Source organism: Sarcophilus harrisii, chromosome 4, assembly GCF_902635505.1.
Source record: "Sarcophilus harrisii chromosome 4, mSarHar1.11, whole genome shotgun sequence".
Classification (NCBI taxonomy): domain Eukaryota; kingdom Metazoa; phylum Chordata; class Mammalia; order Dasyuromorphia; family Dasyuridae; genus Sarcophilus; species Sarcophilus harrisii.
Genome location: NC_045429.1, coordinates 13374066 through 13387500, shown reverse-complemented (window position 1 = coordinate 13387500; position 13435 = coordinate 13374066). Strand labels below are relative to the sequence as shown.

Sequence of the window (13435 nt, the reverse complement as noted above, 5' to 3'; positions counted from 1 at the left end):
AGGGAAAGTCTGGATAACCTTTGCCCCCTTTCCAGAAGACAAAATGCCTGGCCCAGCCTCCCTAGTTTGCCTCAGGTGTAATCTTGTTTGCTTTATGGACTAGCAGAGGCAGCTGGGCTTTGTAGGTAAATATTAGCCAAGCCCTGGTCCCCATCACTCCATCCCAAATCTGAGAGATCTCAAATTGTCCGGGCTGATTCTAGACTCACCCCTCCTCCTAGAGCCCCAGAGCAGGGCTAACACCAGGGGGTGGCTGTGAGTCTGTGCCCCTTCTCCTGGGAGCTGGGGATCACGGGGAGCTGGAGGCCGAGGGGCTCCCCGGGTCCTGACCAGCATCCCGGCACTGAGCTCTTGGCTCATTCCACCATGTTGCCTGGATCTCCCCATCAGCTTTTACTCCATGGGACTTACTGTTACTGAAACCGTCTCTCCGTCCAGGCTGGGGGATTTCCAAAAGGATTTTAGAAGGTGTCTTAGAAATCCCGGTCAAGTCCCCTGATTCCGGGGCCAGATCACGCAGCCAGTGGTGGAAAATTTGGGGAGCAGACCCAGCCTGTGTGACTCAGCCTAAGGGTCCTAGCTGTCCTGCAGCCATCCCAGAAGCCCCCAGGCTCTAGCCCGGCTTTTCTCCTGATGAGAAAAGGCAAACAAGGTCCCAACCCAGATAAAACTCTGCTGGGCCTTTGCCACATTCTGGCTGGCCTGGGGACCTCTGGGAGAGAGCTCGGTTGACACCATCCATGAGCCCCAAAGCTGGCCTCCCTCCTCCTCCCAGCTCCGGCCCGGTGTGTATCCCTGCGTGAAGGTCGGGCTGAATATCAAAAAGTCTCTTTCCTCTCTCTGTCAGGCAATTAATAGCAATGACTCTCCCCATCCACTAAAAGACAGGGCTGGGCTCCCCTAAGTTCCCATGGGGCTCAGGGGCTCAGAACCCATTGGGAGATCTGGGAAAGCACCTTCGGGACAGCTCCGGGAGCAGAGAGAGTGACGGACTGGGTTGGTGGAGGGCTTGGTTCACCCGGGCGCTTGGTTCTGCGATGGCCGGAGCACAGGGTTCTGCTCCTGCAGCTTGAATCCTTCCGCTTGGCCTCGGGCAGGGGAGAGCCCTTGGTTCTGGGGCTCGGAGGCTGCGGCCCAAGGTTGGCTCTGGCCGGGTCTTGACTCGGCGCGCGCCGGTGCCTCCGCAGGTACGATTACGAGGAGGTGGATTCGGAAGGCGCCAGCAAGATGATGAAGGACCTGGAGGCCGTGATGTTCGATCGCTCCTTCGTGGGCCGCCAGTTCACAGTGGGGGACAAGGTCTACACCGTGGACAAGGCCGACAACTTCGAATACAGCGACCCCGTGGACGGCAGCGTGTCAAGAAACCAGGTGGGAGCGAGGCTTGGGAGCGAGGCTTGGGAGCGAGGCTTGGGCACGCGCCCGTGTGCGGGATTGGGTGTGCGAGCCTGTGTGCACGTGTGTGCGCGCTCTTTGTGTATGCTAGTGCAAAAGTGTGAGAGAGAAATGGGGGGGAGGCGGGGGACACAGACAGAGACAGGGCCCCTGAAGAGCCCCCAGCCCTGCTTTTGAGCGCCTCCCTCTCAGTGCCGGGGTAACACCAAGGTTGCATCCCCAGGGTCTGCGGATCATTTTTGCTGATGGTTCCCGCATTATCTTCCGGCTGAGTGGGACGGGCAGTGCGGGGGCCACCATCCGACTGTACATCGACAGCTACGAGAAGGACGCGGCCAAGATCTACCAGGACCCCCAGGTAATTTTCAAGGCCTCGTGGGTTGTGTCCTTCAGTTGTTCCACAGCTGAACATTCCCCGGGGGCCTAGGCCTGGGGATGCCCCGAAAGGGAAGAACCTGCCCCTGTCCTCATGGAACGGCCGGTCTCATGGCGGAGACGTGCAAATAACGAGGGTGCAGGAGATAGTCAGACACTTTAAATGGAGGGCGATCTCAGGAGAGGCTCTGGTGCCGGGGGAGGGAAGGGGCCTGTGGTGGGCCCTGGGAGCCTTGCCCCAGAGCCTCATTCCTTCAGACTTTCAGTAAGTGTTTCCAGGCACCTACTGGGTGTCTGCGAGACCATCCTCACCCTCGAGGAGTCTTACAAGTCAGATATCACAGACACCATGTGACTTGTGGGGAATGGGAGTGAGATTAAGGAGGGCTTCTTGTAGGAGGGGGAAAGAGGGAAGCTGCAAGGGCGCAGGTCCAGCTTGTGGGGAGTGGGGTGGGATATGGCCACAGGGCCTGTAAAGTACGTCAGCTGGAAAGCTGGGCCCGGACCAAGACTTCTGGGGTGCTGGTCTTGCACCTCTGTGCTTTTGGAAGCAGAATCCTTGCCCGGGGCTCTCCCCACCTGTTACCAGGGCTGGGCAGGGCCCTCCACCAAGTCAGAGAACCTCCCCCTTGGGGCCAGCCTTTTGAACTCCAGTGAGGGCTTCGAGTCTTCGCTTTTGAAAGGCCTTGGCCATCCCTTATTCCAGCCCAAGCTGAAGGTTACATCCCTCATCCTGTCTCTGCTCGAGTTTCCAGAGATGGGGAGCTGCTCTCCCCAGAACCACTCAGTCCATTGTGTCAGTCAGTCAGCACCTATGAAGCCCTACTATGCACCAGACACTGCCAAAGAGACAAAGAAAGTAAAAGGCAGTTCCTGCTTTCATGGGGCCTTGTTGGACAGCTCCTCCTCTTTTCCTTCTTGGACTCTCCAGTGGTCCTAGATCCCCCTCCTCCCCACCCCCACAACCATCATAGTCTAATCCGTCCTCCTTGGGTCAGCCCTTCAGATCTCACCTATGGATTAAGCGAAAGCTTACTGAATGACACACGTAATAGGCACTTAATGAATACTTGCTGATGGATTATTAGTTAGGCAGCAGATAGAAGGAGGATCTTGGGATCAGAAAGACTCAAAAGTTCAGATCCAACTTCAGATACTTCTTAGCTGTGTGACCCTGGGCAAGTCATGTAACCCTGCTTGCCTCAGTTTCCTCACCTGTAAAAATGGGGATAATAACAGCAACCACAATGCCAGAGCTGTCGTCACAAGGATAGAGTGAGATAATTGTAAGGGGCCGGGCACAGAGCAGGTGCTATAGAAATGTTAGATATCAGCTATCATTATTATTTCTTCTATCATATAATACCTACCATATTATATATCTGAATATATGTATCATATATAGAATCCAAACTTCTGGAAGGCAGGAACTCTTTTACTTTGGTCTTTGAATCCCCAGAGTTTAATACACTGTTTGGTACATAGTAGGAGCTTAATAGATGCCTGCATTGATTGATTGATCCCTACAAATCCCCCCTCAGTCATTTCCCTTTCTATTAGTCTTCAGTCCCTCCCCATCCTCTCGTCTCTGGTGACGTCTCCAAAAATACCCAAGTCTGCCCTTCCCTTTAGAAACAAATCCCCCAAAGCCCGGTGCCCTTCATTATTGTCCTGGGCCTTTCTAATTACAACAAGAAACTCCTGGAAAAAGCTTTCTGTGCTCCTCCGTCCTCCCCCTTCCTCTCTGGTTTCTGCCTCAGTGGACCAGGATCTCCTAATTGCAGGCCCAGTGGGCTCCCCCCGCGCTCCTCCTTTGCGTCTCTCTGCCCGCCATCTTTGTTTTCCATGACCATAAAGTCTACCAGCTTTCCTGGCCCCTCTAGCCACTGCTGGACCATTACCCATTGCCATGAACATCATTTCTGATGTCGCCCAAAGCTCTGTCCCGGCCCCTCTCCTTTTTCTCTCACTCATGGACTCCTCTCCCTCCCGGGGCTCCTTCCCCAGGTCCATGTAGCCATCCCCGGTTCCTTCTCTGTGCTCCGGTCCCACATCCCACCAGCCTGTCTCAAACTCCATGTGCCGGAAGGAGAGCTCCTTCTTCCCCCTAGATCTGTTCCTCTTCTGAACTTCCCTTTCTTGGTTGGGCATCCCAGTCTCCCGGGTTCAGAGCTCTCCATCACCAGCTGTCAAGCCTGCATTTCTTTCCCCACAAGCTCTCTCGAGTGTGTCTCTCCTCCTTCCTCACAGAGCCAGACCATTGTCTGCCGGACAGTGGCTCCTAATCGGAGACTTCCTGCTTGGTCCGGCCCCCATGTGGCTGCCCAAGTCATCTTCCTTCAGATATAGACTGTACCCTGAGTGACTATATTATTTCTCAGTCAGCTCAGGGACTCCCATTGCCACGAGGGCAGGACGTAACCTTCCCGGCTTTTCAGTCCCATCAGCCGCCATCCTCCTCCCCTCCCTCCGGCCCCAATGGCCTCCCTGCTCCTCCTCGGGCGGGCTCCCTGCTTCCTTTTCCCTGGGCTGCCCCACACGTGCTCCCTCCTCTTCTTACCCAGAGAATTCCACCTGGGCCAGTGCCAGGGTAGCTCCCACCAGGCCAGGGGTGGGGGTGGGGAGTCCTCGGCCAGGTCCCTTTGTCTCAGGGAAAGCCGGCCGACAAGGGCTAGAACGTGGCGCTCACACTTTCTCCTGCTTGCGTTCCCCAGGTCATGTTGGCCCCCCTCATTTCGATCGCCCTGAAGGTGTCCCAGCTCCAGGAGAGAACCGGCCGCTCAGCACCCACTGTCATCACCTAAAGCCGGCTCTCGCGTCGCCCGCCGCCCCCGAGCCTCCTTGCTGGGTGGTTTAAGAACAGAATAAATTATGTTTTTTCTCAGGCTTTTTATCACCAGTGTCGTCCCCAAGATGTTCATGTCTGTTCACAAGGTACTAGAAACCGAGGAAGGAATGGGAGCCGGGTGCTGAGTCCGCCCATTGCCCCACCCCTTCTGTGTCCTGCGGAAGGAGGATAGTGACTTGGCTAGGAGGCGGGAAAGCCCTGAGTTTGAGTCCTACCCCCAACATTTACTAGCTGTGTGACCCCTGGTACTCCTTGCACAGCCCTGGGCAAGTTGTGACCTCTCCTGGGGAAGGGACTTTGCACTTTTAGGGAGGTCCCGCAAGCTCTTTTCTTCGGTCCAGCGCGCTTGTGTGGGGAGTCACAGATCTAGACAGGAAAGGCCCCCAGGGGCTCACCTAGTCCAGGCCCCTTCGTGTGACAGCAGAAGAAGCTGAGCCCCAGGGAGGCTTCAGTTGCTTGCCCAGTTACACAGGTGCTCGGCCTTGGGGCTGGGCTTGGCCCCAACCCGTTGGGTGCTTACCCCACCACAGGACGAGGTTGGGTCGCACCCTGGGCCCCCACAGCCTTCCCTCCAGGCTCAGAACTCCCGGTGCGTTAATCGGTGGCCACTGGTGTTTCTTCCCACGTTGGGAAACCGCCGTGGTTTCCGTGTCCGGTTTTGTCTGCGATGTCCCCACGGCGCCTTCCCTTGCTCGGTGTTGTCTCGTTTCCACCGTGTTCTCTCTCATTTGCTCGCCCAAGGATGGCCGGATATTAAACAGAATTGGGTCCCGTTGCCTGAAACGTGTGTCTGTCCTTTCTCTGCCTTCCCTTCTGTGCTGGGACACTCTGCTCCCCGGGGAAAGAACCGCAGAAGCAAAGGCTCTGGGGAGTCGGGTCTCGTTGGGAGCTCCCGGCCAGAGGCCTTCAGAGCCATCATCTCACATCCCAGTGGGGCTGAGGGAGCCTTCCGGGCTTCCAGGTGCATCGGTTAAGCTCCATGCCCTAAAGGACATGGACTAGGAGGCGGGAAAGGGCAGAAACTTTCCAGAGAAGCCCTGGAATTGCAGAGGTCCCACAGCACTGGGGGTGGGGGACAAGGGGAAGCTCGAGGGCCTGGGCTGAATTTACTGGTGTTTTTGCTGGGAGCCTTGGAGTGAGGGCAGAAGCTGGGCCGGGGAATGCTTCACTCATCCTGGAAAGGGTTTTGTGAATAAGCCAGAGAGAGACAGATAGACAGAGAGAGGGAGGAAGGGAGAGAGGGAGGGAGGGAGAGAAGGAGGAGAGAGCAAGAGAGAGAGAGAAAGAAAAGGAAGAAGGAAGAGAGGGAGGTGGGGAAAGAGAAAGGGGGGAAAGGGAAAGAGAGAGACAGAGACAGAGAGAGAGAAAGGGAGAGAGAGAGACAGAGAGAAAGGGAGAGAGAGAGACAGAGAAAAGGAAGAAGGGAGAGAGGGAGGTGGGGGAAAGGGCAGAAGGGAGAGTGAGAGAAAGAGAGAGAGAGGAGAGAGACAGACAGACAGACAGAGACAGACAGAGCAAGTGTGAGCACACACCAAGGGAGGGAGGGAAAGAGAGAAATTCATTAAGACATACGATTTTTAAAATTGGCCCTGTCAGCCATCTTGGGTACAGGGGTACTGACCAACTTGGCTAATTGGAAGAAAGGAAATAATTCTTTTACAAAGTGTTTACTGTACGATAGACCCTTTGCAAGCATTTTACAAATCTCTTTCTCATTTGATCTTCACAACTCTATGAGGCAGTGCTCTTTTCTGTTTTTAGAGGTGAGGAAAATAAGCCAAAGAGGCTTTATGATCTGCCAGCAAGTGTTGGAGGCTGGATTGGAACCTGCCACTTTCCCACCCGATTGCCTCCAGTTGGAGGCTCTCCCGGGAAGAGGCTTCCAGCCGAAGGGTACGGAGTTAGCTGTGAATCTTATGGGTTCTAACTCCCCTCCACCTCTCAGATTTGTTGGCTGGATCCACAAGCATTTCTTTCCCCCTCATTCTGTCTGCTCCCGGGTCCGTGACTCGGAGCCTCCCTCCCTCTTCCCTGGATTTCTGCCACAGCCTCCTAAATGGTAAGAGAAACTGGTGGAGGGAGTGAGCCCAGGATGCTGAGGCTGCTAACGACTGATCCAGGGACACTTCTCACACTTCTTTGCTGTCTGGGGCTCGGCCCTAAGTTGGGGGGGGGGAATCCAAAGCTGAAGGTGCTTCGCTCAGCCCCTTTTCAAAGTCCTCCTGCCCCCTTCTGGGATGCTTCTTGACATTTTCCCTTCCTTCCTTCCTTCCCTTCCCTTGCTTCTTTTCTTCCTTGATCCCTTCTTTCCTTCCAAGTGTCCCATCCAGAGTTCTGAGGCTGGGTTTGAGTTTGGGGCTTTCTGGCTCCAGGTCCCGGCTACACCCACTATGTCACCGAGCCAAGCTTCCTTCTGGTGCCTCCTGGTGCCATGACTGCGCCCCTAGGGCACCGACCAGACTCCCCACTTGCTTTCTCAGTAATTGTGAGCACAGTGTTATCTCCACACCGGATGGGCGGCTCCACGAAACATTCTCTGGGTCTCTTACAGCATAGCGGTGCCTAACAACCCCCACTGGGTGGTGGGCTCACACGTCAGGAAACAGGGCAGCTCAGGGGCACAGTGGGTACAGCCCTGCAGTCAGGGGGACCCAAGTTCTAATCTGACCTCAGACACTTAACACTTCCTGGCTGGGTGACCCTGGGCAGGTCACTTAACCCCAATTGCCTCAGGGGAAAAAAATTAGTCACCTCCTACTTGGGGGCTTTGGCTTCCTGTTAGATTCTAGAGGCATCTTTGCATTTCTCCCAACCCAGCCCAGGCAACAAACCTTAATTAAGCATTTGCTGTATGCAGGCACTGTGCTAAGGGCTGTGGGTACAAGCACAGGCAGAAATCCTGTCCCTGCTGTCTGTGAGCTTGGGGAGAAGGGGAGCTTGTTTTTTTGTGGTAGCAAAGAACTGGAAAAGGATGAGATGCCCATCAGTCGGGGAATGGCTGAACAAGCTGTGGTGCATGAAGGGGATGGAATGTTACTGTTCTATTGAAAATGATGAACAGGCTGATTTAGGAAAGGCCTGGGGAGAGTTACACAAACTGATACTGAGGGAAACAAGCAGAACCAGGAATACGGTGTTCACAGCAACAGCAAAACAAAACCAAACAAACAAAATGAAAAAACAAAACAAAACAATTGAAATGAAAAAACAAAACAAACGAAATGAAAAAACAAAACAATCGAAATGAAAAAACAAAACAAAACAAACATAATGAAAAACAAAACAAAACAAAAACAGCGCTGTTCAACCATGACAGATGCGGTTCTTTTCAGTGATTCAGAGATCTAAAGCAATCCCAACAGATTTTGGACAGAAAAAGCCATCTGCATCCAGAAAAAAAGCCAAGGAGGCTGGATGTAAACCACCACATGCTAGGTCCGTTTCTTTTTCTGTTTTTTTTTTTTCCCCTTTCCCATATTTTTTCCTTTTGCTCTGATTTTTCTCTCCCAACATGACTCACAAAGCAAGGTGCATTAAAAATAAATTAAAAAAAAAACAAAGTGGGAGCTTAAAAGGGCAGGAGGGCAGATCCCAGAGAGCCGTAGTGTTAGAAGAACGGAGCTGGGGATTTTGGCCAACCTGAGTGGGCCTGAAATGGAGATCCTGGGGCAGGAACAAAGACCAAGACTCCAAAGTCAGAGGTGTTCATAATAATAGTGGAAATGAGGAGAAAGCTCATCGACTCTGGGGCTTTGAGTCATTCTTGACCCCGATCAGGTTTCTTGGCAAAGCTACTGGGCTGGTTCGCCTTTTCCTTCTGTAATTCATTTTACAGATGAACAGTCATTCCCTCAGCAATATCACTGACAGAGTGATCCTCTAGCCTTCATTTGATCACCTCCGATGACAGGGAGCTCACTACCTCATACAGCAGCCCCACCCACTTATGCCCAGCTTTGAACATTTGGAAGTTTTCCTTTTCTTCAGACCAAGTCTGATTCTCAGCAGCTTTGGGGCTGCCTTGTGGGGCCGCTCCCAGAAGCTAAGCCCTCTGCTAAATGTCAGCCCTTCAGAGGCTCAAAGGCTGCTCTCAGTGCCCTGAAAGCCCTGTTTTCTCCCAGACCAGCATGCCCGGGTCCTTCAGCCAATGTCCCGTGGCCGGCTGTTCTGTCCCCTGTCTGAGCCCCTGCTCTGGCCGGGCCAGCTGCAGTTATTAAATATCTTTGTGCCGGGCACTGAGCACTGGGGGACTCAAATTAAAAGCACATCCTCAGTGATGCTGGGAAAGGAGAGAGCCCAACTATTGGGGGAATCAGTAGAGTGGTGGACTGGGAATGGAGAAGTCCTGAGCTGTGATCCTGCCCCTTCTCTAGTTCTGTGACACTCAGTCAGTCACTGAGCTTCTGCTCTCTCACTCTCTCAGCTTTAAAATGGGAACAACAACAGCACCAACCAGCCCGGGCCGCTGCAGGCTCAATAAGCTGCTTGTAAAATGTGTGTAGCACGGCCAGGATGTTCATCCTTCGTTTGAAGGGGACCCTGACATCGAGGAGGCGACGCCGTGACATGCACGTGATTGGAGTGAGGGAGGTGGGCAAGGGGACCTGCCTCACTTTCCCCCCCAGAACCGTCTTGAGGCAGATGCAGATCAGGCTGTGGAGGTGGCCCTGGGGCAGTCTCTCTCCATTGTTCTCCAGGGAGCGTTAGAGCTCTAGTTCATCACCTCCCATTTATGCCTTGTCACAGAGTTGGCTGCAGGTTGTCTCTCCTGTTAGTAAGGAAGGACTGTCTTTTGCTGTTTCTCCTGTTACTAAGGGAGGACTGTCTTTTGTTGTCTCTCCTGTTAGTAAGGGAGGACTGTCTTTTGCCTTTTGTTGGAGCTCCAGCACTTACTTAGGCCGATACCTGACACATTTTATTTTTGTCATTTCTAACTCTTTGTGACCCTATTTGAGGTTTTCTTGGTAGAGATACTGGAGTAGGTTGCCTGTTTCCTTCTCCAGCTCATTTTACAGATGAAGAAACTGAGGCAAACAAAGGGAAGTGACTTGCTCAGAGTAAAGTCTGAGGCTGGATTTGAACTCAGCTTCTGACTCCAGCTCTGGTCCTCCATCCACTGTATGACTTAGCTGCCCCACTTGGCACACAGTAGGTGCTTAAAAAGTGCCTCCTCTTCATCAGCCTTTCATTAGTCCTTAACTTCTTCAGTCTTTCACAGTCATCTGAATTTCTCGTGCAATTTTAACTCCAGTCCGAGTTGGAGTTACCGCCAATGATCACACAGCCAGCTTTTGTCAGAGGGCGAAATTTCAACTTTTTAAAAAAACGTTCCAAGTTCAGGAAACAAAAAGCATTGATGGAGTTCTTTTTCCCAGAATGCTTCTGGATAACCTTGCACTTTCCCCAACATAAACCAAGTGTCCCGGCCCAAAAAGCATTGCCCAAACCTCCTTCACATCCTCTTGTAGCCAAGAGTAATCTGATGCTATTCACACTTACAAAGTCAAGTTGAGATCCCAACTTTTCCACGACTAATACACAATTACATGGCAGGGGGATGTGTGTACAGAAGCAAAAATGTGGGTCTGTGGGTCTACCTCGTCTGCATTTTCTTCCAAGGAAAGCAGGACTTGTAAGACTTCTGTTATTTCTCCAGCATTTGTTTTAAATGCTTATGTGCCGTCAATCAACCAGTCAATAAGCATTTATTAAGCACTTACTGTGTGCCATGCAATGCTAAAGTGAGAGAGAGCAAAGGAAAAAGCAGAAATAGTCCTTGTGCTCAAGAAGCTTATATCCTAATAGAAGAGCCAACATGTAAATATGAGATACATACGGAGTGGATAAAAGGTCGCCTTAGGGGGAATGGGTGAAAAGAGGAAAGTTCTGGGGAAACCTTCTCACAAAAAAGGGTTTAAGCTGAGTCTTGAAGGAAGCCAGGATTTCTTTCTTTCTTTTTTTTAATTCAGTATTTTATTTTTCTCCAATTACATGCAAAAACGATTTTTAAACAATCTTTTTCTTTTGGTTTCCCACTTCTCTCCCTTTCCACTGAGAAGGCAAGTGATTTAATATAGATTATAATGTGAAATCATACAAGACATATATACATATTAGTCACGTTGTGAAAAATATAGTCCAAAAAGAACCCCAAGAAACTTAAAGAAAGTTAACCAAAAAAGTATCCTTACATCTATATTTAGACCCCATCATTTCTTTTTCTGGGGACAGACAGCATTTCTCATCACGGGTCCTTTGGAACTCTCTTGGGTCACTGCATTATCGAGAACAGCTTTGTCGTTCACAGCTGGTCATTTTACAACATGGGTGCTGCTGTGTACAATGTTCCTCTGGGCCTGCTCACTTCACTTTGCATCAGTCTGTGGAAGTCTGGGTTTTTCTGAGAGCGTCCTTCTTGGTATTTCTTATAGTATCCATCACAATCATATACCAAGTTGTTCGGCCATTCCCTACTTGGTGGGAAGCCAGGATTTCGAAGAGACGGAGTCATTTCCGATCGGGCGGCCCCAGTTGGTGGGAAGTTCTTCCCTATGTGGCGGCATGTCAGGGGGGAGGCTCTCACAGGGGAGCTTTCGCCATGTCTGGCCCAGAACCGGGCCTCTGCCCCTCACTGGCCGGCTCCACCCCCAGTGCGTCCCTCTTCCCCTTCGGTTTTTCCAGGGACACTGAATGTATTTTCTTCCCCCATCCAAATGTCCTCAGCTCCTTGAGAACAGAAAATGGCTCATCTTTGTAGTTATACTTCAGTTCTTAGCACAGAGCTTAGCAAACAGTAGGCACTTAATAAGTACTTTATTTAAGCCATCTGAGTGGAGAGAATCACCCCTTGAAGGACTAAACATCTTTGGAAATTCTTAAGTCCTCTGTATCTATAACATACCTGACATATAATATGTAACATAGAGACCCTCTTATCTACAACATACCTGACATATAACATATAAAGCTCTCTCACCTACAACATAAATGACATATAACATAGAGACCCTCTTATCTATATTATACCTGATATATAACATGTAGCAAACATGCTTGAGAACTTCCAGTGACAGGGTCCCCACGCTTTTCCCCCTGCACCCCCATTGCTCAGGGGTGTTTTTAGTTCTCTAATCATTACAAAGCAGTGACCCATGTCCCACCCTAAGTGGCCCATTTTTCACAGGTTTAAGTGTATGTACGTGTGTGCGCACATAAAAGGTCAGCTAAAATGCCTGGAGCCAGAAAAACCTGAATTCAAATCTGGCCTCAGATATTTACTAGTTGTGAGACCCTGGGCAAGTCACTTTACACTGTTTGCCTCAGTTTCCTCATCTGTAAAACGAGCTGGAGAAAGAAATGGCGAATCGTGCTAGAATCTTTGCCAAGAAAATCTCAGAGAGGGTCACAAAGAGTCAGATGCCTGTAATTGGTGGAGTTATAATCCCTCTCTGCCTCCCGGAGGGCTTGCCAAGGCCAGAGGGGCCCAAAGATTGGGCTCAGGGCTCAGATTCCAACCAGGCTCCTCTGGCCTCTGACCCTGGCTGGGCTGAGATTGGAAGCCCTTCCGTTTCCTTGCTGGTCCAGCTCATCGCTGCCGCCCCGCAGGCCTCTGGGCCCATTGTTGGCTCAGACTCCCAGTGGCCTCTGTCCTTGGCGTCTCCCTGTCCGAGGCCAGGGTGTGGCTCCTGAGGGGATTGTGGGTCTCCACCTCCTTTTTCTTTCAGAATTCTGTACTAATGAATAAATTCCCTCTGACTCTAAATCTCCAGAACCTCCAGGCCCGGGGGAGACTTTGGCCCAAGGCCCTGGGGTTCCGAGCTTCTGGGTCTGTGATGCCAGGACAAGAGGAATCAGTGGGGCCACTTCCGCCTCACACCCACCCTCCAGGGAACGGAAGGACCGATGCTGCGTGGGCCAAGGCGTCTGGCTCCCCACAGCTCTCCCGGGCAGATTTGCAAAGCTGGTCCCCGAAGTGTCCCCCCCCCCCTCGCTGCCCCTTGCCTACCCTGCCTTCACAGGCCGGAGCCTCCTGGGAAATGGGAACTTCTTGCTGTCTGCCGGGGCTTGGCTCCACTTCAGTCCCAAACTCATTTGTTTTGCACAGGAGTGGGAGCTGGCTCTGGGGGCAGTTGGAGGCTTGTGGGGGTGGGAGCATGGCGCTTACCTGGGGCATGGGGGAGCACAGGAGGTGGAGCCACGGAGAAGAGGGGCAGGGTTGAGAGGGCCAGGGCTGGTACCAAGGCAGCCCAACAGGGTGGTTCTGAAGGGCCTGAAGACCTGGGAGGGGGGCTTTTGTGTGAAGACTCAGCCCGAGAGCTGCAGCCTGGGGCACAATGATCCGGGTCGAGAAATCCCGGCTTCTCTCCCAGATACAATGAATGTATTCATTCTCCCTCCTTCTGCTTCCCACTGCTCTCTTCTCTCCTTTCTCCTCCTCTCTCCTCTCTGTCTCTCTCTATCTCTGTCTTGTCTTGGTCTCTGTTTCTCCTCCCTGTCTCTGTCTCTGTCTGTGCTTGTTTCTCTCTTTCTCTTTCTTTCTCTGTGACTCTGTCTCTGTCTCTCTCTCCTCCTCCTCCTCCTCCTCTTCTTCTAATTGCCCTCTGGACACCTCAGCTTTGGAAGTCCCAGAAGTATCTGTAGCCCAACATGGCCCCAGATGACCAGGCTCCCTTCTTTCTTCTCGGCATCCCTCTTTCTTTGTTGGGAGCCGGCCTCCCAATGGCCCAGCACAACAGCTTCCAGACCTCCCCTGTTCTTCCCTTTCCCTCCCCCTCCCATCTAATCTGTGGTTCAGTCTCATCAGGTCTATCCGACCCC

General features: G+C 52.1%; 1 protein-coding gene across 2 annotated transcripts in view; it reads left to right on the top strand.

Moving 5' to 3' along the window:
- Nucleotides 1–5401, top strand: part of PGM1 (phosphoglucomutase 1) — a 62007-nt gene extending 56606 nt beyond the window's left edge. For both annotated transcript variants that reach the window (XM_031968982.1, XM_031968981.1), the window contains exons 9-11: nt 1188–1371; nt 1619–1753; nt 4485–5401. In XM_031968982.1, coding sequence (XP_031824842.1) covers nt 1188–1371; nt 1619–1753; nt 4485–4574 — 409 coding nt within the window. In that variant the 3' untranslated portion in view covers nt 4575–5401. The remainder of the gene's footprint in view (nt 1–1187; nt 1372–1618; nt 1754–4484) is intronic.
- The last annotated feature ends 8034 nt before the right edge of the window (nt 5402–13435 follow it).